This window comes from Crassostrea angulata, chromosome 7, assembly GCF_025612915.1.
Source record: "Crassostrea angulata isolate pt1a10 chromosome 7, ASM2561291v2, whole genome shotgun sequence".
Lineage (NCBI taxonomy): Eukaryota > Metazoa > Mollusca > Bivalvia > Ostreida > Ostreidae > Magallana > Magallana angulata.
Window position 1 is genome coordinate 54,539,074 of NC_069117.1, and position 25,171 is coordinate 54,564,244.

Here is a 25,171-nt window from a genome sequence, read left to right on the forward strand (position 1 = left end):
TTTTAATGTCGGCAAAGCATCAGAGAGCGACCAAATTTTGTAAGCGGCTATAAACAAAAAATATGCCTGTCTAGTAGAAGTTAAAAAGTTCAAGAGTTGCTGCCTTGAATTTTACAACAAGCATTATATATTCAATCCCCGTTTCTTTATCGCGCAGCAAAGTAGTTCATGGAAATTCATGCGCATTGTATGTGTCCAAAATGCATAGTAATGTTTTAAAAACACGTTATTAATAAGAAAACTAAAAAAGATAGACAATTTATTCGAAATTAAAAAAAAAAGAAACAAAATGCCAACACTTTTGACAAAACGTGGCTCTTCGTGTAACTATTTGGTATAGCGGAAGCTTTACCTTGACGCTGTTTGGTTTTTTGTTTATTTGTGCTATTTATAGTAACATTGCTGATTTGCCTGCCTATAGCCAGGACTCTGCTTTCAGCAGATCCCGGCTAAAAATGTTAAAATCCAAAATACGTGATCACAATACATCTAGATATAGCTGTATGGTCAAAATAAGATGTGATCATGAAATGCGATGATTTGCGTTTTTGATTAGCCTATAAAATTCTTAAATTTGGGTAATTTCTTTTAATTTGTTTCTTTATTAGGCCAGGTTCTATAATAACCATCATGTCTGCCTTAAACGGTATTGTTGGCAAACTAATTTTTATAATAAAAAAAACTCCAATAATTTAGCTTTGAAGTGCGGAGATTTTCCTACATCATTATTTTGTCTAATAGAGGTAAATATAGCCGATATATGATACATCCATTCAACCCTAATAAGGTAACCAATCATTCATTTCACGATTCAAAAAAAAAAAAAAAAAAAAAAGGGGGGGGGGGGAGGGGGCCGGGTGATTTTTGTCAACGCAATATCCTCGCCGGATATTTAATCACTGATCACTTGTATTTCTTAAACTATTTTCAACTCCAAAGACTTTATTCTGTTTTGACTTAATTAATATTTTCAAACAAGAAGTCTGAATAAAAATGTTCAGTCGTTTTTATTTTATCATGTGAACTTCAAAATAACTGTTTGGCTGCTCGAGTTGGTCAGAAACGTTCAATTAAAAAAACCACACACAAACAAACTAAACCAATCACCTATAAAAACGAAGATAGCTGTTTTTCACGATTTAACAAACTTTCTTCTCGCTTTTTCCCCACCTCATTCCTTTAAATGCCTCCTTCATTTTAGAGTTTGCGTAACACTTATGGTCGGAATTCTTAGTAAAATTTTTATGTTCATACAGGAAATTATTGTTAAATTTTGCGAGTTTAAGAAAACTAAAGAGGTTAACGTCGGGTTAAAAGAATACCACGGACACTATCATTTTGAGATATAAATGTTTTTCCTCTTTCCAGTCAATCTTTACCGTATAGAACAGCTCTCGGAGAGAGAGAGAGAGAGAGAGAGAGAGAGAGAGAGAGAGAGAGAGAGAGAGAGAGAGAGAGATTTTGGAATTTTGATTACGCGCAAAATGGGAGATTTTCAATCAGGTCAACGGCGCTACTACACAGAGTTAGTACGAATATGCAACCCCGACCTTCGCTAACCAAGTGTCCGTTTGACTTTCGTTCGAGGGGATACAAATCGGACATTGGATAGCGAAGATGCGAAGATATGTTACGTGTATATATAGTAAACACACTTTTTTCGAATTTAGGGAAATAACCCAATTTGTTATCAAGCCATGCAATCATTTGAACTGGAAAAAGATCACATCTGATATGATTATTCAGTTTACAGTAATAGAAATCAGAGGAGATTCCAGCAATGATCTTGCTAGCTTAAAAAAACAACTTTTAAACATGGACATTAATTTTTATTCATATAGATATAACAAATTCATATAACATAAACAATAGAAAATATATTATCAAATATTGATGGAAATAACTCCATATCAGAGCACTTATCTTGCCGATTCCCTCTACTTTGGTATTTTTAAATAGTACCATATTTTACACACTTCTGGAACAAAACACTTAAGAGGAAAATTGCAACAATTTCTGTGAATTACAGCACATCTGCTTGTAAATCCTCTGAACAATATTTGTTACATTTCTTCAATTCTAACAGGATTCAAAGTATTTCTACAATTTTGAAAATTTTAAAATTTGTGTTTCTTTTTTTAACATTTGCTATAGATAAAGTATTTCACATATAACTGAAAATGATAAAATCATACTGTACTGAAATATCAACTTAATTACAACATAAATTATAAATAAAGATATCTACAGTAATGTGGAAAAAATTCAGTTCGAGAGAGAGAGAGAGAGAGAGCAAAATTTTTAAATGCTATTTTGTGGATTCACTTTAATAATTTGTTGGGAATGTCAGGTTTTGAAAGGTACCAATGAAATCTGTGAAATTTCCAGTTGTGTTTTTCTTCTTTGATGCTATAATCCCATTCAAGCACTTCAAGAGAATTGATTTAGATGAACAAAAGTAATTCTATAGCTCTATTTTTCTTTTTCATTAACAAATATCTATCTTCAAAAAAAAAGTAAACCATTCCCTATAAATGTATTTGCAAGATACAAAAAAAATAATATTGAAGATACAATGCATGGGTGCCTACAGCCAAGAATTATGGTTGGTATTGCCAAAAAATAATGATGGTTGTAATATTGAACACTAGCTACACATTTTGTATATATGGCTTTGACAAGTTGTGAAATCACTGTCTGGCACACAAGTCAGGATGAAATGAAAGACTGGATTCATTGTGAAAATGGTCAGGATTCTGTCTGTTCAGCTGGACTTTGTGCATGGCCAGTCTAATCCCCCACATGCAGCAGAAACAATAAAGTAAAGAATTACCTACAAAAGATGTGATGAAATTTTTATGGCCATTGTGTCTCTTTGATAAACCTAAATGTATAAATGTGATAATTAAATGAAGAACATCCAACCCAAAAGTTTAGTTGTTTTATTTCTCAGGACTGCAGTGCCAGCACCAGGTCAAATGCTGACAAACTGATTAACTTTTTTTTTCATATTGAAAATGGGAATAATTCCATTATAAATAATTTGGTTTAAATACTGAACGTCAACTGAGTTCTTCCCCTTTATAAATCTTCTGTAAAAAATACCCTTCTGCACATTAATGTTATGAATTTTCCGGCCCGAGAAACTTAAGATTTTTGTTTGGTCTGCATTAACACCAATCATACTCACAATGACTACAACGATCAGAATGACTGTGATTTTTATGTTCTTCAGCCATAATGACCTCGCCAATCCACGACTTGACTTCTTAAAGGAGACAGCCTGGCAAACAAAAAGATTTGGATTCAAAATTTTGTTAATGTTAAAAATCCAATAAGGTTGAAGATTGGTTCCAATAGAATAATAATTAGATCATCGTTAGATCAATTTGGCTTGTATGGATCCAAAATGTACAATCTTTGACTCTGACTTTAATTCTACTGAGTACGTAAAAATACCAGTTTTTCAACACAAAGTTAAAACATTAAGTTATGACTGGTCTCTGTTTTTGATAGATTCATTATTTCTGGAATACAGTATGTTTCTTTCCTCTTTTTTACAATTTGCATAACATGTTTCCCACGTTTTCACACTCTACAAAGACATTGGTTTGTGAAAAGCATTCAGTGTTGACTACAGAGTTTGTTGACCTACATTTGCATTTAATTCCTCAGTCTTGTCCACTAGTAGCTCTAACTTCTCACCTCGATCAGCAATATTATCTGCAACATACATGCACTGTATTTACTCCAGTTCATCAGTCAAAACAACTTGAATGTTTTAGGTACATGTACCTTATCTTGAATGGTCAGCCAAGTTTCAAACTCAAGCTTATCAAGTACATTATTCCAACCTCTCTTTGAAAATGTTTTCACATACATTTTGCTTGACGGGAGTAAAACATAATATAAAATGTGAATAAGTGATATTCAAATGTACCTATGTTAGGCTAGGTAATTATGGAGTGGTGTTAAAACAAATCTAAAAATACTTGTATCATGACATTTATGGCAAAAATCCTGTTCTCATGAACACAAAATTCCAGCTTAATATTCTTTTCTGAGTTAATTTCAATTCCCTCCACATTCAATGAAGGTTCAGGTACAGGAAACTTGACAGTGACAAACCAAATTATATCTAATTAACATTGTTTTATATTGAAAGGCCAATGATGCACTTTTAATAATAAAATTCATATATATCTTCAATAATATGTCAGACAGAAACTTTGTTCAATTGGAATTCTGCCTTGTGAGGTGAGGTACAGTGAATCCTCTTGTGAAAGTGAAAGTGAACAAACTACTTACCAATGTTCTTGACCATGATCCCCTTGAGCTCATCAACTTGTCCCTGGACCTTTTCCACCTTGTCTGGCTCCATCTTATCTGTGACATATCTCTGGAATAGAATTGTTGGAAGCTTTACAATAAAGGACTTAAACCAAAAAAAATTAAACACAGTTTGATCCATAAAGGCAAAAGATAAACAAATGTTTCCATACATTTTGCTTTGATGTTTCACACAATTTGCAACAATTTTTAACTAAGAAGTTTTTTCTTACTTATGTTTAAAATCTTGGAAAGTGACACAGTACCGGTACTAACTGACCATTAAAACTATGCAATACTCCTTATATTTCATACAATGTTACATTGAGTAATGACAGAAAAACTTTGAGCACTGTGCATTATTTACCATTTGTGATGCCAAAACTCTAGAAAATTCACTGTTCATTGAGTAAGGTAAAGCTGTTTGTGCTCTTACTCCATACTGGGTCTGAAACCTAAAATTAGAATATACATGTAAAAATTCTCATAAAAGATCTGAAATCAAACAGTTGAGGTTGTTAACACTTGTACTGATACAGTTTAATCTTCCATTAATGCAAACTTTTTAAAACTTAAACATAATTATAACCATACAATATGAAAATTTTCTATCTTTTTTAATTAGCTAATAACAAGAAGAAATTCAATTTCAAAAAGTTTATTTCATAATTTATAAATATATAACTTTTAAAATACTCACAAGTTTAAAACTTACCTTCGTTTCACCTCATTTAAAAACAAAAATGCTTTTGATCTTTCAAAGCCCTGTGAAAAGAAGGATCTTAGTGCATATAATATGTATTTTATTCTAACAATGAAAACATTAATACAAAATTAATTTGTACCACTGTGTCCATTGTCAGAATAAATTGATACATATATACAATATCAAATATTAAATGTAAAAATAGGCACCCCCTGCAAACTTAGATTTTCTTTTTAATTTGGCAAGTTGAGTTACTTGATAATTTATCAAAACATTTCTTTATCAAAATATAGGGCATCAATTAAAAAGTTCTTAAAAATAGAATTAAAGTTTTAAAATTAAAGAAGCTGTCCTGGAGTTTGACTTGTTGAAATGTTTTATATTAGCTTACATCATCTGAAATACACAGGTAGATGATCCTATCCTCACTGATGTAATGGAACAAGTAACTGCAAAGGAAAAATTCTGATATAAAACATCATTGACTATTTACATTAAATGATAAATAATGAATTGTTCCTTTGAATAAGTACATTGTATCAATAACTGTGATCATGTGTAAATTGTTATTGAAAATACCATCAAACTAGCTGTTTCCTTGACTCTACCAGTTTTTATCAAAGGTACATGTATACTATCAATAAGGTCACATGGGGCAATTGGCTTTGAGAAATAGATATTTTCATATTTGCATAAACCAGTAATCAATTAGTTGCTGGTGTAAGTATGACAACCAGAATGTTTTTGGATAATTGCATTGCACATTTTCATTAATTAATGGATAGTGACAAGAAACAAGATGCACAGAATGCATTCATGAAGACACAACTCTTGATCATACCTTCCATGTGAGTAGGTAAGCTTAGAATCCTCTGGTCCAATCTTGCTCAGTATCTGCTCTGTCACCTCAGTAAAGTTCCCTGCACAACTCGCATACTTTGCTAGAACAGTGGTACCACGGGATACCACTGCAAAAAGTATTGGCATGTTGAATATTGATGTCCCCCAAAAATGAAAAATTCAGAAAAACCTTTTCTTCACCACTAGAAAATTTCAAGTTGAAATCCCCTAAAAAATAATCAAACATTTTGATAGTACCTTATTACAAACGTGAGTATATAAAGATATTTTTTCAAAAATGTGATAACAGATATGTATCAACTGCAATGGATTTGAGAGTGACAGCCTGTATGGGCACTGTGCTTACCGCTAATGGTGATAATTATTTACCAACCTGACACTGAAAATTAATTCCACTAGAGCAATTTCTACAAAAGCGTTGAACGTTCAGCCAAAAAGTCGATGGAAGAATATATTTTAAATGTATCATGGCCAGGCAAATGACATCATCAGTCATATGACTATCACATAATGTACAATTTCTACCTACAGTACTGCAACTCATTAATAACGAATGGTTCTAGTGAAAAGTATATAAAAATGGACACCTTATTACTTAATATGTCAATCCTATCTTCTTTGTTTTGTTGTTAATGCCAATAAAAATAAATTTCGATGGTTTGTTTTGGTCTATACTCCTTTCCGGAAACAGAAATGAAATTCTATAAACCAAAGTGAAACTGGATCTCTACCCGGATGTTAAAAGATTGTGCGTTTATCAGCGATAATGAAAGATTTCTCAATTTTTGATCACAGTTTCTGTATGTATTAAGTTTTGCAAAGCAAGTGACATTAAAAGTCAACAGATTTGATCAAAAGCAACATTCATGCATATTATTTGATCAATACCTGTCAATTACTATAAATAGTTATTGCATATGCATGTAAACAGAGTACTTTCTAGAATTAGAAGCAGGTGCGGTCAGGAGCTGGTCAAGTCAGGATATACAGGTAACTAGTACATTTTCACAAAGTGTAAAAACGTATATCAAATTGTAGGTACGTAGAAAAATGTGTATGATTATTTAAATAGATTAATTAATATGACTTTTAGATTAGACTTTCAAGTAATAACATTAACAAGTCATCTCTACAGTTGATCTATGACACGCCAAATTCACAAGAATAAACTTAACATTTATGGATTTATGGAATGTATAGTTTACGAACAGTAAACTAATAGTTAAACTAATAATTAATGTTTCTTTAACCATGTTAACTGTAAAGTTTTCATTTGTAAAATTATATTTAACTGTTGTAAACAATAGTTTACTAATGCTAATCTTAGTTTGTATGGAAATGAACTTGCATATTCTGAATTTGTTTTCATGTTTACACTTTAGGAACTATGATGATCGATTGCATAAACTATGGTTTACAAAAATAACGTCCCTAAACTGAAAATTTTTGACGGACGTCTCCTCTGAGATTCGTTGAGACTGGAAATTTTTGACGGACATCTCTTCTGAGAAAGAGACGACCGTCAAAATTTTCAGTGTTGATGAATCTCGCTGAGATTTTAACGTCCCTAGTGAGCATACCTATGAATGGTCCATAAACTATAGAATGAAACAATATAATGTTTAGTTTATTTTTGTGAATTTGGGATGTCATCTATATACATCACTCATGAATTTATTTTTCTTGATTATCTTTAAAAATAAAACATTTCTATACAAGTTATATATATCTATCAAGATACATCAATCATGTAATAAGTTAAATTGTAATTATATTAGTTGGAATAGCATTTAGGTGTAACAACTTGAGGATCTTTGTTTGATTTTGAGATGATGTCTGATATACCGGTATACAATGTACTATGGTTTCATTAATATTCAAGGGTATCAATTTTTGTGGATAAAGTGAAAATAACAGTTTCAAGGAAACATAAATTCGTGGCCAATGACGTACCTATCAATACAAAATGTTCATAAAAATTGAACTTCAAAGAACATTTATTTTTGTGGATCAACTAAACAACGAAATCCACGAAAATTGGTATTCAACGAATATTGATGAAACCACAGTATAAATATTTTGTTACAATTTTGATTTTGATAAAGACAGGTACATGTATTTCTGAGTTTTTTTGATACAGCTTTAAGGCTTTTTATAAGCAACTTTCAGGAGTTCTAGTAGATCTAATCATAGCATATAATTATTTTCTGTACTGTTATATATTTTATGCAATGTGCTTTATTTTTTGTTCAGAAAAGGATAAGGAATGAAATTAATCCATGTTGAGACAGATCTTGCAAAGGTTTAGAATCTCGCACGAAACAAGAATGGAACCTCTCACAACTGAACAGAAGAGGAAGGTTAAAATCAAACCTGACCCAGATGCACATCACACAAATAAGAAATGGGACAAGTTAAAGGTTAAGCAGGCCTGGAAAAGGGTGACTCTGGTTGACCCGGCAAGTGGTCCAGTGACAGAAGACTGTGTACGATTTGTATGTATATCTGACACGCACAGAAAACTTTTCATAATCGCTGATAGGATTCCAGACGGAGATGTTCTGCTACATGCAGGGGACTTCAGCAATGTGGGCTTGCCTACAGATGTCAAGGAATTTAATGATATTTTAGGTATGGCCAGGATTCATGACCTTTACTTGAATATGCTTATAATAAATGTTTACTGAAATGTATTTCAATATTTTAGAACTATGTTAATCTGACAGTAAATTCTGATTTTCAGAACTAACATTTTAAGGAAAATTTAGCTCAATATAAATAGAGATGAAATAAAACATTAAAAGAAATGAAGGTTTGAATTATACCTGAAGTATCAAAGGAGATCTTATTATTTTTTTCAGGAAGACTACCTCACAAACACAAAATAGTGATTGCTGGTAATCATGACATAACTTTTGATGAGGAGATGTTGCAGACAGATATAAACTTGAGGAGGTTTGGTCTGGATGTGGAGAAAGTTAAGTCAGACTTGACCTCTGAGGGAGTGAGCAGTGTCAAAGACCTTCTAACAAACTGTGTGTACCTAGAAGACGCAGGGGTCGAGCTGTACGGCATCAAGATCTACGGATCTCCATGGTAACTGATTACAAAATGTACATAACTTGGCCCTACCATCTTCAATTTTCCTTGTCTAAATTCTAAGCCTCAAAGCTGCAGTTTTAACTCAAAGTTATGGACTTGTCTTTAGAGACTTTGAGTTGGGAACTAAGTTGAGTGACTTCCAAATGTTGGCAGTGAAGTTTCATATCATTAAAACAATGTAATATAAATATAGCAGTAATATTTGATGTTCATTTGATACTCATGTATAAATCATTAAATATAATAAATGCTTTTACCTTGATTTGACAGGCAGCCAGTTTTCTGTGACTGGGGGTTCAACTTAGAAAGAGGAAAGCCGTGTTTAGACAAGTGGAATCTGATTCCCTGTGATACAGACATCTTGATAACACATGGACCACCTTTAGGTATAACATCGTTTTCATAATTGTTAAGTCGAATCAAAAAAAACAAAACTATTCATTTACCGATGAATACCCAACCAACATCATATTCAGGTGTCTAATGATGTTTATGACATCATGCTAGCCCTGATATTTAGTCAGTTGTCCAGTACTACAAGACTGCTAGACTCAGCCCCCCTAACTCATTGTTGGGAGGAATAGATTGTGAGGGGATACAATGTACATATATATCACCTCAAATAAATGGTATTGTACACAGGGTTATTTCGGCACTGTTTATATCGCCCTTCTACACTTGCAAGCAGTTTCTCCTAGTCTTGAATTTACCCTGTGTTAGATACTCTTTCAAATTAAGGTGGAATAACACATCATCACAAAATGGCTGACCTCTGATCGAAACATTTCGTTTTATTAAAAGGATTTTATCGTCGGTAACATGTAACTTACTCCAAAGCCGAGTGGATAAAGTGTTGGGCTTATGATCCATACATACCAAATTTGAATCTTGCATGGGGTTCTGTTGTTACTTACTGAATTTAATATTTTAGATATTCATTTTTCATCCTCAAACTGCAAATTTTTTCGCTTTATTTGACATATAGGTACATTTATTTATATTATATCTTTCATAATCAAATAATTTACTGTTAATTTTAGTGACTATTTTCAGGTATGTTAATCCACCTTAACACATTAATTACCATAAAAAAACTGTTTTGAATTCGCCCAGTCTAAAAACGGCCCACTGACCAAAAAAGGGTGACGGGCGAAAATAAATCGGGGGGAATATTTCCCTGTATACAGTATTTTAGATTCTTTATTCTGGAAGCAATTTAGAGATTACTAGAAGCTTAGATTTCAAATCCATCTTATATTTGTGAGATCTTTGAGAAGTTTGGGAAACGGGGGCAAAATATGTTATCAATAAAAGCAATATCTCTATCTTTTTAAAAAAAAAAAATGGAATCTGGTTGACAGTGATTGAAGTAAAGGAAATTATTTAGGCCATGGAATTAATTTTGTGTTTCTTTAATTTTTTCAATACTAGTATTGAATTGAGAATAACTCAATTTTAAATTTTAGTTACCTGTAAACTATAAAAATTTAGTTATTCCCCTTTGCAACTCTTAACTATATGCTTAAAAATAAAATGCATGTCTGTCGCATTGTAATTGATTTTTTTTGGCAAGAGAAACTTGGATTTATTTTTGTTAGCCTAATCATGAAATATTGAAATTGTAGGCCACGGAGACAAATGCTTTGATGGAATAAGAGCTGGATGTGTGGATCTCCTCAATACAATACAGCAGCGAGTTCAGCCCAAGTACCATGTGTTTGGACATATCCACGAAGGTACAAAATAATAGTTCATAGATAATTGTAAAGTTGAAAGAGGAAAAGGCATATGAGGCCTGCATCAGTGAAAATCAATACAAAATAATACATACATTGAACGAGTACCCCCCACTTTCTTTACATGGAATTAAAATATAACATTTACACCACACTTGCTTTACATGGAATTTATTGTTTAAATATGAAATGTACCCCACAATATCTTGATGTGAGATAAACATTCTACATATAACACATACTCCTCAGGGAGGCTTATCCTGAATCTGCCTGTTCCTTCAGTTAGTGAATTTAACACGTTTCTATTTTTAACAGATTACGGCTGTACCAGTGACGGCATCACCACTTACATTAATGCCTCTACCTGTACCCTGGAGTACAAGCCGACCCACCCCCCAGTAGTGTTCGACTTCCCCCTCCCACCGGGCCACACAAAGGATGAGGTCATAGGAAGCATACAGAAAGCCAGTCAGAAAAATTAACCAAACTCTGTAATAACCAGAGAGTTAGAATCATATCATATTTACTACCATTAATAATGAACTTTTCTTTATCTTAATTGCACCCAAATTATGTTTTTATATCAACATAGTACCGTTGAATTGTTATTTATTATGTTGTTAAGCAAAGCATTATTCTAATTTATATTACTGTTTCTAATATATGTATATTTTACATTGGATTTAATAAATTTATACACAACTTTCATTTGCAATTGGAGTTATCTCTCTTTCTGTTATGAATTTAGGGCGCTTGTGTCATTGTTTTAAACAGTGATTAAACCTACTCTACGTAACAAGTGCCTGTGGCTGAAACCCCTATCAAGTTTATGTCCACTATCAGTCTTTGAAGTTTTTATTTCTTCTTCAAAACATCAAAATTGGAAAAAAGCTACCGGTAATTGGATAAAGAGATTTTAAGCTTGTTCAACTATTGGTCCAGGCTTCCAAGTGGAGATAAATAGGAAATAAACTTAAACTGATATTCTACAGAATACGTTTGCCTCAACATGACCGTTTGGTTTCAGAAAAATGGCAAATAGTGTACATTTAAAGAATTGTCTTAAAACCCACTTTTCCTGGATTTCCTTTTAAACTAGTATAGGAAGTTTTCATCCTTATTTTGAAGACATAGCACAATGAAATATGAATCATTTATGAATGTCATTGATATCGTCAAGCTTCTTGGTTGTTAGCAATCTAATTAAAATTAACGAGTAGGTGAGCAGATCTAACATCTAATTTTAATTAAATTGGGTTATTAGTGTCCGAGTTTGAGCAGAGTAAGATCAGGCTCAAGTGAGTGGTGTGGCCCACGGGCCTCTAGTGTAATAAGGAGTCAACAAGTCTGATTGTAAAATATCGATGTTTATTCTCTCAATTATATCAGGGCTCTTAATGCTAAAAGCCTCAAAATTTGTATACGTAAAAAATAAACGTCATATAAATTGAGCAATAAACACCACAGGAACGAAAAAGGGATCATTTATATCAAAATTACAAGTAAATTGAGATATTTTGATATATGTAAAGTTTTGATATAGACTTATTCATTTTAAATGTGGAATGGCATGGCAGGGTAAAAAATATAATTATGTAAAAAGTCTGAGAATAAAAGAAATAACTCTGGTAAAAGATGTCAGGAACAAGGTTCAAAAACCATTTCCACGGAGAAATCGTCAGTAAATATCTTGTGCGTTTTCTTCTTGTGTGGATTATCAAGTTCATCCCTGGGTATTAACAACCTGTAAAAGCAATCGATGTTATCAGATTTATCAAATGTACACGCCCTAATAAATAAACTGTACGCTCAACACTTTACTAAACAAACAAGCGAGAGGTGAGATGACACGAACCTGTTGTTTTCAACAAAGTAGGTGTGGAACCAGAAGTAAAAAGCACAACCATCGTATCCCTTTGGTATTTTGTTCTGAAATTCAATAGAAATCAAATTAGCCGACAATTTTATATGTATATCTTATGAAATCCCCATCGATGTCTCATGCCACGGTCTGTAGGCCGCATATAGTCATGTCGCAAGAGATAAGAGCGGATCGTACATATTGACCGTGGTTAGAGACGACGAGGCACCCATGTATCTGATTATATGGGATGAAAATATTTCAGTCTTTAGATCTGAAAAGGTCCGTCCGATATTCAAGACCCCCCCCCTCCCCCAAATTTCGTCCACTCACCGAGTTAAATTTGACCTTCACATCGTCATACAGCACCACCTCCTCGGTCGGTGACACTTCCACCACGTCTTTCTCCTTGGAGAACTCCACCTACAAAAATCCATTAAATCGAATTTCATACCTCCGTGCAACCTGTTATTAATTATAAGACATGTTAACAAACGTTTCCTAATTAAAGAGATGTGTGAACTCCACCTACAAAAGTCCATTTATTCATATTTCATATCTCGGTGTTTCCTAGTTAAAGAGATTCGCGTATCATGTGACAAAGCAACTCGGATAAGTCGCGGTAAATTATGACATATCATAACGGATAAATTCAATTAATCCAGATTATCTGTCTCCAAGGGAAAAAATCGACGTGATAGACGTAATAACAGCTGTGTGCAGACACGCCGTTCCGGTCATTACCTCGCACTTGTCCTTTTTCCCGAGCTTACAAGAGAAAATGTTCGTCTTCTGAAGATATATATCTAACTTCAGGTCACTGCCGTCTCCATTCCCCACGGCTGAAAAAAAGGTGAAAAAATGAAAACTGACCCAAAGCCAGTGAAGCAAACACGAAGTCTCATGCTCCGGCTAGCGCGGCGAACTTACTGTGAATTCCTGTGATCCGAATAGACTTCAGTTTCAGCTTTACGACCGGTGGCGCTTCGCCATCCAAATTCTTCACGATTTTTTCATAGTAACCAACGTAACGACTCTACAAAGGAGGAAAGATAAGAATCAGTTATCCGAAATCTTAACGGAGATATTAGTCTGTTTTATATCGTTTCGGAAGGGACTACGTTCGATTCAAACTAATGAATGCAGCCATTCGACAAGACCGCAAAAACCTACTTAAACCAAACCCAAAACTTTTATTTGTGTATTTTATATTTTTAATCCAAATCTTCTCAAATGATACCCAAAATTGCATAGCAAATAAATTACGATTAATAAATGGCATGTCTTTTCATAAAATTGATTTTCCCACCTGGCTCGGTGTTTCGACACCTTGGAAGGTTTTCCCTTTATCAAGATCTGTTCTTCTGTCACCAAAATATACAAGGCTTTCCTGACAAGACACAAATTCTTTGCTTTAGAAGATAGTATAAATTATAAATCTTCAGAACGCTCCATTGTATCATGATATACACTGCGTGTACCTACCTCCGCCTCTGTGAACATGTCACAGTCTACAAGCCACGTGCAAATCATCGTTCCCGTGCGCCCTTTCCCGCCTTTGCAATGAACAGCAATCACGTTATCTTCTTTTTCTGACAACCATTTTCGGACTTTGATGCAGAAATCAATCATATCTCTGTGGTTCAATAAAGATGTAGGTTTTTTATATTTGTTTGCTCCACTTGTTGGAATGTTGATGCAGAAAACAGGTTGTATATTATTTTCAACAGCTTACCTTATGGAAGGCACATTATGATCATCGATAAAAACTCTCTCTACTCTGCCATGAAAAATGGAAGCATCATAATTTCGTTCACCTGCAAAAAAGTAGTAAGGATAAATTACTTTGGTCAACCCTAAACCTGATTTAACGAGTGCTGTAAAATGATTAAGATACATGTAGTATCCATTTCTGTCCTCAGTCATTTACCAATACAAAGCCAAATCATTCATAAAGTCGTTATGATGACCTACTGCATAAATCAAATATAAGGTAGCTGCCTTCGTGTTTAGCATCTAGAAACCGCGCAACTTCCTGAAATAGAGTAAATGTGTAGAAACTTTCACTAGTTTATCCATGTTCCGTTAGTCGTATACATGTCAATGTATTGAGATGGTATGCAGTCGACTTTATATAAAGACGACTGAACCAGTGGATGACTTACTTGAATAGGATTTCTGTACATTCCGCTGACCCCAGACGATGGAAATGACATGGCGATCACTCTCTCTGAAAAAAAAAACCATACTGACTACAAGGAAATAGACAAGTGTTTACCCTACAATCTATACATATTATATACAGATCTTATAAGAGCATCCGTTTTGTTTTTCTGTCATGGTATTTTAAATGGACGTGTTCGATACATCTACTTGGTAGACAGAGTTAAATTACTGTAAGTTTAAAAGGAAATATATCCCCAACTACCAAATTATTTGATGATCAAAATAAATATATTCGAATATAATCTAGCGAATTCCTGTGATCTTTTATGTACGATAACTTTCAGAAAACAAATCGACATAACGTTGCATTTCTTTGATCAAATTGACCGATATTTGTTGCATTTATTTTATTTTATCAAATCATTATTGCCAAATCTGGTTTTATCCTCAATGTCTATTCTGAATGCGTACTCGGGTCAAAAAATGAAAAGTTAGGAGCATTACACAGGATAAAAAATAGAACATGACCTAATCACTAGTATGTTACTAGTATTTCATCGATTGCTGCACCCGATTGTATATATACAAGTCGCTGGCAATCCAGTTGTTGTTGTATCAATTGGTCATTCGTTATTTCTCATGTTTAATTGAACACCAGTTGTGTCGATTACCGCCCAGCCATCAGCAATTCAGTTAGACTTAGCTACACGAGTGTCCTCCCGGGAGTTTAACTCACATTGTGTCATGACAGACGGGATTATTAATTATAAACGAGTCTCATGGAAAACGCAATTTCCTTCTAATATGTTCACGAATCAATCAATAGTTTGTACCGAAATTCCTTCTAAACCCTAGTTGTAAAGATTATCAGTAAACTGGCCAAAGAAAGATGGATGCGTTGTGTCTGCAAGCGAGATCGATCTTACATCTTAAGATGTCAAGAGACTCATCGCAATGTTCCATTCTTACTTGTTATGTAGCATAAGTCGAGGTCAAATCCGTCTTTTTGGTATCTACGTTTGTTCTGTGACACGGTTTTTCTTGCTGCCTGCGTCATGTGACGGTATTGCTGCACCATTATGACTACACTCCTCCCGATTCTAATAACTCTCAACGCTCGCCCGATAACCCCCAGCCTGCGAATTCATGAATCAATGTTATTTGTCGAAGAAAATGGACATTTTGTTTTCAAATATTTTTAAAGTAATGTTTTTGTTTGGTAAAAATCAAAAACATATTGGCTAGTATTATTTACGTCTTTGTCATGTTGATAAAAAGTATTGTATATACCTTCCGTAATTGACCTCGGCCAGGAAACCAAGAACGAAATCTAAAATGAACGTTGCCAAGACGACAACCAAGTCTGTCACATCTAAGCAACTCTTAAAGAACTCTTTTCTGCGAAAAACAGAAAACAATTTGTTAGAGTAAACCCATCGACATCATTAAACTGACTCATTGGTAATGGGCGAGCCATGGTGCTTGGAATTTGCATTTGCAGATGGTAGTCATAGATTAAGAGATAATAAGATACACAGAAGAGTGAAATTTATTTTGATTGCTCAACACAGCAATGAACGTTTATATCATGGTGCGTACATGTTGAACTTTTGTTCTTGAAAATGTTTTGAGGTTCTTGAAATTAAAGAAAAAAAATCTATATAATAAATAAAAGCAGACGTACGTCAAATAGAATAAGCGCTCACCCGCGATAAAAAATCCTAAACCCTATCTCGATGAGGAAATACGTGACGATGATGCGTGACACTAGATTGATGTTGTGTGACGTCTCGTTACTGAGGTCAGTGACGCTGATGTCAACCACGACCAACGTGACGTCAACCAAGATCAGAAGCACCGTGAAGACGCGGAAAAGCACGTGCTCAATCACAGACTTCACAAGGAACTGGGCCTTCCTGAAAATATAACATATCAAATATCAGAACATTTATGTGTAACTGCAAAGTCCCTTTCAAATCAACAAACTTATCCGATGTTTTTAATGTATAAATGCAAATTTTGCATCACTTTGCTGATACCTTTCCGAAACAATTTCACAAGGTCTGATAACTGTAATATCTGTTTAACATTTAATGTAATTCCAGTAAACTATTAGAGGCCTTTTAACTAACCCTTTTCTAACATTTGAGACGAACCACTTACTGTAGTTTGGTTTTGGGGACCACCGTGTGCGTGTGGTGTTCGTCATCCTCCCTGATATGTAGGTCAGGAGGGTGCTCGCTTCGTCTGCTGCACACACTGATGTTGTCGTCCTCTATTTTCAGCTGCAGGAAGCGGAACCTCTCCCCGCTCTCGTCGTCGATGTCGTTGTTCTGACTCACGGAATCATAGTCCATTCCTATCACTTCACTGCCCCCGTCTGTTTTACTGGGCTGGTCCATTCTCACTTTATTCACCGGTCAGTGTACTACCACAATAAACATTTCAGTTGGATGAATACGAAGGAGGCACAAGAATCGATCTGATTCCATTACATTACAGCACAAACATGTTTGGAGCCCACAATGACACATACTTTATAGATTTATCGTCATTGTTTTTTACCGATCAGTCGGACAATAACAAAACACCAGAGATGTGCATTAACTGATAGATATTTGATTACGCTGTTCGAGGAATATAGAGCAGTTTTAATTAACACAGTTTATTCTCATGACATAACAACCAGTTAATTCACCAATCCGACTGAAAGGACGGCCTTTCATTAAGAATGGCAGAAAAAGTAATGTACGTACCCGACATTAGCTGTAGTTAGTCCAACGCCCGTAACACACGCTCGTGTGAAACATTGTATAAATGCGGGTTGTTACAATAATAAACACATGCTTTCTGGCCCCGCAGACGAGTTCGCCTACCGAAGCATTAACCTGTTAACGTGCAGTAAAAACTCTACCATGACCTATCAAAACATACCTGTGCCAGGGGGTCACAGCTTTCTCTTTAATAGCGACCGATCTGGGGGCGGATCTATATCCAGCCGTGTGGATCTTCTGGCTTACTTTGAATGTCTATCGATTCACTGCTCAAAAAAGGTTCACAATAGGTTACTGACGGAAAACAACGGATTAAAACCCTTCTGTACGCATTAATATATTATGAATGGGGATGTTGTAAATTTAAACGGGTATTGTGCAATTGCCAAACAATAACAAAATACTTACGTAAGATATATTTAAAAATGACATCCTTTAATTAACGTCTTTCAATATATAACATTCAACCTGTCATAAATATCTACAGATGTTACTAAATTATAAAATAAATTATATTGTATAAGTACTAAGATATTGCAGGCTTTTTGTGTTTGTAATGAAAATAAAAAAAAACATAGTATAATTAGAATAAAACTAAGAGGGTATAAGCCTTTGTTCAATACAGTTGAAGCAAATCGTTTTTGTAGTCCTGTTTTTTTGCAGATCGAATAGGATTCTCTTGAGAATAAATCGATGAATAAATGAAATTATTGACTTCCGTGGTAGAATGCAGCAGAACCATGTATTCAGTAGTATTCAGATAAATAAAGCAAGCACTTTGTGTCGCTGTATTTTCAAAAGTTAAAATTTGACTATTTCAAACAATTTAAGAATCTAAATTGGTACATGACAGTTGTTTATAAACTCTGCCAAAATGTTTTCTGATCTGTTAGTTTTACAATCTATATATACACATGTTATTTTAGCAATATTTTGTCACATCTGTCCAGCTTTTTAGATCAAGTACACGTACATCAAACACACCGGATCGTCATGCTGCAATTTTCTCACAAATAAAATTAATAGAGGAATGATACAAAAGGCATGCAAACTATATCGTTTTGATCTCGTAAAAAGAGGGTACACGTGTGTGTATATTTTAAGATGAAGACGGGAGGGCTGTTTTTACTCTGGCCCAGTTTCAAAGAATCTCATTTTAATTAATCAAACAAAAATTATATTTGAAATAAAAAGCCCAAAAAATCAATAGTTGAATTCGATACCGAAACTAGTCAGTGAAAATTAACAAGAATGAAAATAAATTACCCATGAGAATTAGAAAATAGAAATACATTCGATTGTTGGGGATTTATAGATGGCAGTCTTTGCCCAGTCACCTGTCCATCCCCCTTTCCCCAACCCGTTTTCAATATTCATAACGGTGCCGTTTCGTAAACGAGTCTATATATACAGTTCCTACAGATTCAACTTTCACTGTGGCCATTTCATATATAACATAACGGCTATGTCGAATATCACTACATTCTTTTCTAATAGATTAAACAGACATGAAGAAATCTAGAATATCAGTTTAAAAAAAACAGCAAGTGAATACAACATGTACACGTACTTACGTACTTGAGTACTTTCCTTCAAACACGTTTAGCACGTGCCTCATATTATGACGTAGACTACACATATGTATGAAGTGTCGTTATACTTCTGTGGTTAAGTGGTAAATGCATGTACGTGTACATTTTTTGCAATCAGTGAGTTTTTGAATGAAATTAAAGCAGAACCTATATTACAATTTCGAGAGCCAATCCCTGCTATATGTAGTTACTAGTAAACAACGAGGAAAAAATGAGTATTTCGAGAGTTTATGACCAATGCAACAAGAACACTCTCTGAGCATAACGTTTAAATGCGATGCTTTCTATATATTATAAAAAATGAACATAAAACGATAAGCAGAACGATTAGTTTTAGCAGGAGGAAATGGTAACTTAAAACCATAAACGAGAACTAAAGAAATAGAAGTAGGAGAAGAGAGAGATGGAGAGGGAAAGACAGATAAAGAGAGAACTACTTTGCGGAAACTCCTTTAAAGACTGGTATGTTGACTTAATGAGGGAATGAGAGCCAACGCCAAAAAAATATGAATAGGACTACAAAATCATTTCAGATCGTTACATTTCAACGGTGACGAACGATTGTTGTAATGTGTCCAGAAATATGAAAAGATAACCAAATCAAACACAGGATTCATAGCTGAAATACTAGGTCACAAATTTTTGGTTGTAAAATGTTTATAAACAATATCAACGTATTTATAATTGTAAATTATTTGTCGATTTTGCTACGTGGAACGACAGAAAAAAGATAACACGTGACTTAAGTATTTTAACCTATAAGTACTTGTACCTTATCTTAAACTATAGTTAGTATTTTGGAGAGACTTTGTCAAAGACAATGGACGTACTGAAGTTGGCGTTACTTATTAGTGCATATGGCTTAATTATCCTTATTCCAATGTTCAAAGGGGCAGCATTTATCAATATAGGTACGATGTCACAATAAATGATTTTGTAGTCTTTGAAATATTGAGAAAAAATGCATACGTCAGACCACGTGCACGGTAACCATTTTGTGTCAGTTTACAAAGTAAATGGTTTCAAACACAAGAGTTGTTTTGAGCCTTCTTTGATATCCTGTATAGGTAAGTATAAAAGAAGTTGTGAAGAAATGTTGCTTACATATCACTTTTTTTATCCCAATGTTAGGGGAATGCCCAGATGGACACAAGGAAGGAGACACCTGGGCCTGGGGTGGCTCCTGTGGAGAGTGTTCCTGTCATGTCGATAGCTGGGGATGTGTGTCGTAAGAACCAATTAACATTCCAAATATATGCAGACAATATATTGTATAATAATAAAATCATAAAAGTAAAAAGGTGACCTATCTTTTGATTAACTTCTATCTTCACATGCTTAAATTTTTGCAAACGGTAATTGCTGTCAATAAAAAAATATAGGTATTTGGTGTTCTGTGTTAATGTTAGTTTGTCATGTTGGCTTTTCCCAATAATAAAGACTTCAACTTATACAAAAGACAGTGGTTGAATATTTAAAATAAAATTATAGTTAATTCCTTGATTTTGAATATATGTGCAAGCTGTCACTTTATGGTCTTCTTAACGTGTAACAACTTTTCAGGTGTGGGATACTATAGATAAGAAATTGTTTAAATGCTAATTTTTTTAGGTGTGGGGTACTGGCCCCCGCTGAGCACTGTTACCACGAATCGAACACGCACGCCCACTATCCGAACTGTTGCCCATCACTCGTTTGCGTTGGAGATCCACATTTCAACCACACCAAATACGACATACTAGGCAAATAGGAAACTAAAAATTCCTCTTTTTAATCATTGTTTGAGTGTGTTGTATGAGTGTCATTTGATCCTTTTTATACTTTTTTGCTGTGAAGCTGTTCAACACAAGCATCATCGTAAAGTAAAACATTACATACATAATAAAGATATTCGTGTATAACTGAAAGTTGTTTTGTATGTAATACTAGTAATAGCTTACCAGTAAGTGAGCTCAGTGGCGTTGTGCTTACTACGTTTTTGGTGAGGACGCGTCTGACCTTTGTCAATACCTGCCTATTTTAGAAAAGAAGACAAGCACCTGTTACACCGACAGCACACATCAACAGTAACGACAAGTTGCCTTTCAATAAAAGATCAAGTTCTCAAATCGATATGAAAATAAAACGGAATATACCTGTACAATCTATAGCAGGAAATCGAATTTCACAGTCCAGGCCTAGATTCCTTAACATGTAGATTTGATCAAATTCATTAGTTGTTTCTTATCTCTTGTTAAACTGCATAACAATTGAAAACGTAAGGAAATCAAAGAAGAATACGGATTACTATTTTGAAGTAGATTGCATTTTTTTATAGACTTATAGAAGAAAAATTATACGTCTAAAGATAACTTACGAATTCAGAGCGATTTTTGTCTCCAGTAGAAAGAGAGACAAGAAACACTTCAGAAGTTGGAAGATGCACAATGAAACTTGTTATATAAACCTATATCGTACATAATATGTATGCGAGAAAACTGCATCAATATTATGGACTAGCTATGGTTGTAAATACAAGTATCATAAATTAGACAAAGCAGGGGATTCTTAGGTAAATCATACCAAAAAAAGACCTAACATCTCACATTTTGTAAGTTTTGATAATTGCACGAGATTACGCCGTTAACTCGTCACATACTCCCTTGTGACATACATCACTATATCGTCTTGTAAACGACCATGTCTACTATACGCAGAGCTGATGTTCGATAGGAATTCGCAGTCATAATAGTGCATGCATTACAGAATTTCTCATAAAGCAGCATTTCTCATAAAGTTGTTCATTAATCAATGGTTTTCTCATACCAATGTCCAAAAGAGCATTTACTATATGCAAGAATTGAATTGAAGGTACTTATAATTGTTTTGTAATTTGGGAAATGCTTACAATGCATCATTTTTGTAATTCAACTTTAAATGTTGTGGTTTTACAAACTGTAGTCTATGTACATGTATATGTATAAAGGGATTTTGTCAAAGACAATGACTGTACTAAAGTTGGCGTTTCTGATTTGTGCATACGATTTTTTAATCCTAACACCAATGTCCAAAGGGGCATATGTATATCACTGAGGCAAGAATCATACGCATGATTAAAGCAATCTGAGCTGTATTTTTTAGAATTTTATTTTGCTGCAAAAACATGCTGGAATGCTAAGTCTGCATGTATCTTAAACTTTTACGATAAAAAAGAATTGAAAAAAATCATAAATTTTTGTCGGAAGAAAGGTTTATCTTCTAAGGAATATATATAGCAATTCAATTTTTGTATAGGACGACAATAATTCAATATTGCTTCTTTTAATGTTTTTTTATCGGCTTTTCCCACAAAAATAAGGCTAACAGAAATTAAAAAATCATGTTTATTTTTGTCATTTTAGTAGAAAATAACATTTTCGTTAAATAAAGAATTTCAGCATGAAAATTGCAGCTCATATTGCTTTAAACAACAATATTAAGATTGTCTGTGTGACCAGCATGGACAATCTTTAATACATGCAACTTTCTTCTCCAATTATTGTTTTGAGTTTAGTAAGTATTTGATACTTTGTTTTATCTTAAATAGTACATTCAGATGAGTGTAAGCGCAAAAATAATGCTTGCATATTGTATTCCGGTAAATTGTAATTACTCACACGAAGTATAATTTTAAAGTTCACAATTTGACAAGACAAGGGGTTGAACAAACAAACTGATAACGAGTCATATTCCATTCCAATACCAGCTGCAGATTCTTTCACCAAAGATTTAGTGTAATATTTTGGAACCGTATGATGTTTTGTCCTTTTGTATGTTAGAAGACTAGTTTCATGTTCATTACGTAGTACATTCAAAGCGAGACATGGCCACTTCATAAACTGCAGTGCTGTTTACCGTAAAAGTGTTTACGATTTTTTATTGAATTTACCAGATGATATTAAGCTAGAGATGAATCCAAAAACTAAATGGGAATTGATCAAACTTAAAGTTAAAAATTTAAGTATTAGTTATTGTACAGAAAAAAGCAAAAATATGAAACGGAAAATACAATTTATCGAGAGTGAATTAGAGCAAATAGAACATCAACATCATTTAAATATTAATATGATACGGAAAAAAGAATTAGAGAATGAATTAGACACATTATATGAAATTAAATCAAAAGGAGCACAAATAAGGTCAAGGGCCAAATGGATTGACGAGGGAGAAAAAAATTCATCCTACTTCTTAAGACTTGAAAATAAGCATCAATCAAAAAATGTTATAAGTAAAGTTAGCAATACAGGATCGACCTTTGTAAAGACTAACGATATTTTAAATGAACTATGTAAGTTCTATGAAAATCTTTATTCCTCAAAAGATATACCGCTAAATGAAATTGAATCATATCTTGCCCAAATTAATACATCCGCTGTGTTGTCAGAAAATGATAAAAAATACTGTGAAAATTTCCCAACATTACAAGAATGCGTAGAAGCTGTAAATGGAATGAAAAATAAGTCACCTGGAATAGACGGTTTACCTGTTGAATTTTATAAGATGTTTTGGAAAAATATCCGGAATTTTCTATATGAAGCTATATCCCAAATTTATATCGAAGAAGAATTAACTTCTACACAAAAATGTTCAGTTCTTTCACTTATACATAAAAAAGGGGAAATAGATAAGTTAGAAAATTACAGACCAATAAGTCTCACTAATTGTGACTATAAAATAATTGCTTTTATATTTGCCAGAAGATTACAAAAATTAATCGATAGGTTAATAAGTAAAAATCAATCGGGTTATATAAAAGGAAGATATATTGGCAATAATGCTAGGCTTATTCTGGATATTTTCGAGTATTGCGAAAATACAAATAAAGAAGGAATTTTCCTATTTGCTGACTTCCAAAAAGCGTTCGATTCAGTTGAATGGAACTTTTTAATAAAATCGCTAGAAAAATTCAATTTTGGGAATAACTTTATTAAATGGATAAAAATTTTGTATACCAATCCAAATTTCTATATCAAAAATAATGGTTGGATTTCTAAAAAATGTAAAATGCACAGAGGAATACGACAAGGATGTCCCGTATCAGCAATACTATTTTATTTGTAATGGAAATTCTAAATGAAAAAATTAATAGCTCAAATTCAATTCGAGGCTTTAGGTTAGAAAATATGGAAAAAGAAATAAAATGTATTCAACATGCCGATGATAGCACCTTTCCTTTAAGAGACATAACCTCTCTAAAAAAGCAATCCAAATCATAGAAAATTTTGGAAATGTTTCAGGAACAAAATTAAATCTATCAAAAACTGAATGTATAGTATTGGGAGAACTTAGAAACATTCTTAAGGAGGATACAACCATAAAAAACATCAAAATAAACATAAATACAGTAAAATGTCTAGGTATTTACATAGGACATAATAAAATAGAGTGTAATGAAAAAAACTGGCTATGTAAGCTGAGAGAGTTCGAAAAAATATTGGACTCATGGCGAACAAGAAAGCTAACTCTCTTCGGAAAATGTCAGATAATTAATTCTTTAATTATTTCTAAGCTTCTTTATGTCGCAACAATACTTGAAAACCCTGATCAAACTATATTTAAACAAGTAAACAAAATTATTTTCTCGTTTCTATGGGGGAAAAGAGAAAGAATAAAGCGTAAAACTCTAATAAGACATATATCAGATGGAGGGATTGGTATCACCGATTTTGAAACTAAGGTCAAAGCTTTAAAAGCATCATGGGTTTCAAAACTTATTCATTCTAACAATGATTTAAATCAACTCTTGAACGCTTGTATAGAAAGATATAATTTAGATATTTCTTATCTATTAAACACTAATATTACAAACGCACAAGACCTAAATATCAAATACCTCCCACATTTTTATAAGGAAGTAATATGCGCTTTTAATGAATGTAAAAACACTGATCGAGAGAATATCCAGTTTCAGAATATATGGTTCAATAGAAATATAACGTATAAAGGAAAAACAGTCTTTTTTCCAAATTGGATTAAAAGCGGTTTTAAGTACGTGAATGATTTATTCAATTAAAATGGATTCAAAC

The 25,171-nt window shown here is 33.4% G+C and overlaps 4 protein-coding genes across 5 annotated transcripts; 2 read left to right on the top strand and 2 right to left on the bottom strand.

Moving 5' to 3' along the window:
- Window positions 1-1,789: 1,789 nt before the first annotated feature.
- LOC128192501 (vesicle-associated membrane protein 7-like) lies at window positions 1,790-6,101 on the bottom strand. The gene is made up of 8 exons (XM_052865232.1): window positions 5,877-6,101; window positions 5,427-5,484; window positions 5,045-5,094; window positions 4,697-4,784; window positions 4,309-4,399; window positions 3,656-3,723; window positions 3,191-3,283; window positions 1,790-2,833 (listed from the first exon to the last, which is right to left on the bottom strand). Exons 1-8 carry the CDS (start codon window positions 6,020-6,022, stop codon window positions 2,765-2,767), a joined length of 663 nt encoding a protein of 220 aa, XP_052721192.1. The 5' UTR covers window positions 6,023-6,101; the 3' UTR covers window positions 1,790-2,764.
- A 2,070-nt stretch (window positions 6,102-8,171) lies between these two features.
- LOC128155289 (metallophosphoesterase MPPED2-like) lies at window positions 8,172-12,336 on the top strand. The gene is made up of 5 exons (XM_052816924.1): window positions 8,172-8,527; window positions 8,758-8,992; window positions 9,269-9,384; window positions 10,624-10,734; window positions 11,050-12,336. Exons 1-5 carry the CDS (start codon window positions 8,176-8,178, stop codon window positions 11,214-11,216), a joined length of 981 nt encoding a protein of 326 aa, XP_052672884.1. The 5' UTR covers window positions 8,172-8,175; the 3' UTR covers window positions 11,217-12,336.
- On the bottom strand, window positions 12,085-17,853 carry LOC128155288 (phosphatidylinositol 3,4,5-trisphosphate 3-phosphatase TPTE2-like). 2 transcript variants are annotated; one of them, XM_052816923.1, is made up of 15 exons: window positions 17,696-17,853; window positions 16,925-17,189; window positions 16,468-16,677; window positions 16,052-16,159; window positions 15,731-15,897; window positions 14,761-14,825; window positions 14,570-14,630; window positions 14,331-14,412; window positions 14,081-14,231; window positions 13,905-13,985; window positions 13,526-13,631; window positions 13,340-13,437; window positions 12,929-13,018; window positions 12,590-12,663; window positions 12,085-12,478 (listed from the first exon to the last, which is right to left on the bottom strand). In XM_052816923.1, the coding sequence occupies exons 2-15, from the start codon at window positions 17,161-17,163 to the stop codon at window positions 12,373-12,375; spliced, it is 1,638 nt and encodes a 545-aa protein (XP_052672883.1). In that variant the 5' UTR covers window positions 17,164-17,189; window positions 17,696-17,853; the 3' UTR covers window positions 12,085-12,372. The 2 variants fall into 2 exon arrangements, with proteins under 2 accessions (XP_052672883.1, XP_052672882.1); XM_052816922.1 differs by lacking the exon at window positions 17,696-17,853 and adding an exon at window positions 17,518-17,689.
- A 2,038-nt stretch (window positions 17,854-19,891) lies between these two features.
- On the top strand, window positions 19,892-21,047 carry LOC128155291 (uncharacterized). The gene is made up of 3 exons (XM_052816925.1): window positions 19,892-20,038; window positions 20,259-20,355; window positions 20,739-21,047. The coding sequence occupies exons 1-3, from the start codon at window positions 19,948-19,950 to the stop codon at window positions 20,875-20,877; spliced, it is 327 nt and encodes a 108-aa protein (XP_052672885.1). The 5' UTR covers window positions 19,892-19,947; the 3' UTR covers window positions 20,878-21,047.
- The last annotated feature ends 4,124 nt before the right edge of the window (window positions 21,048-25,171 follow it).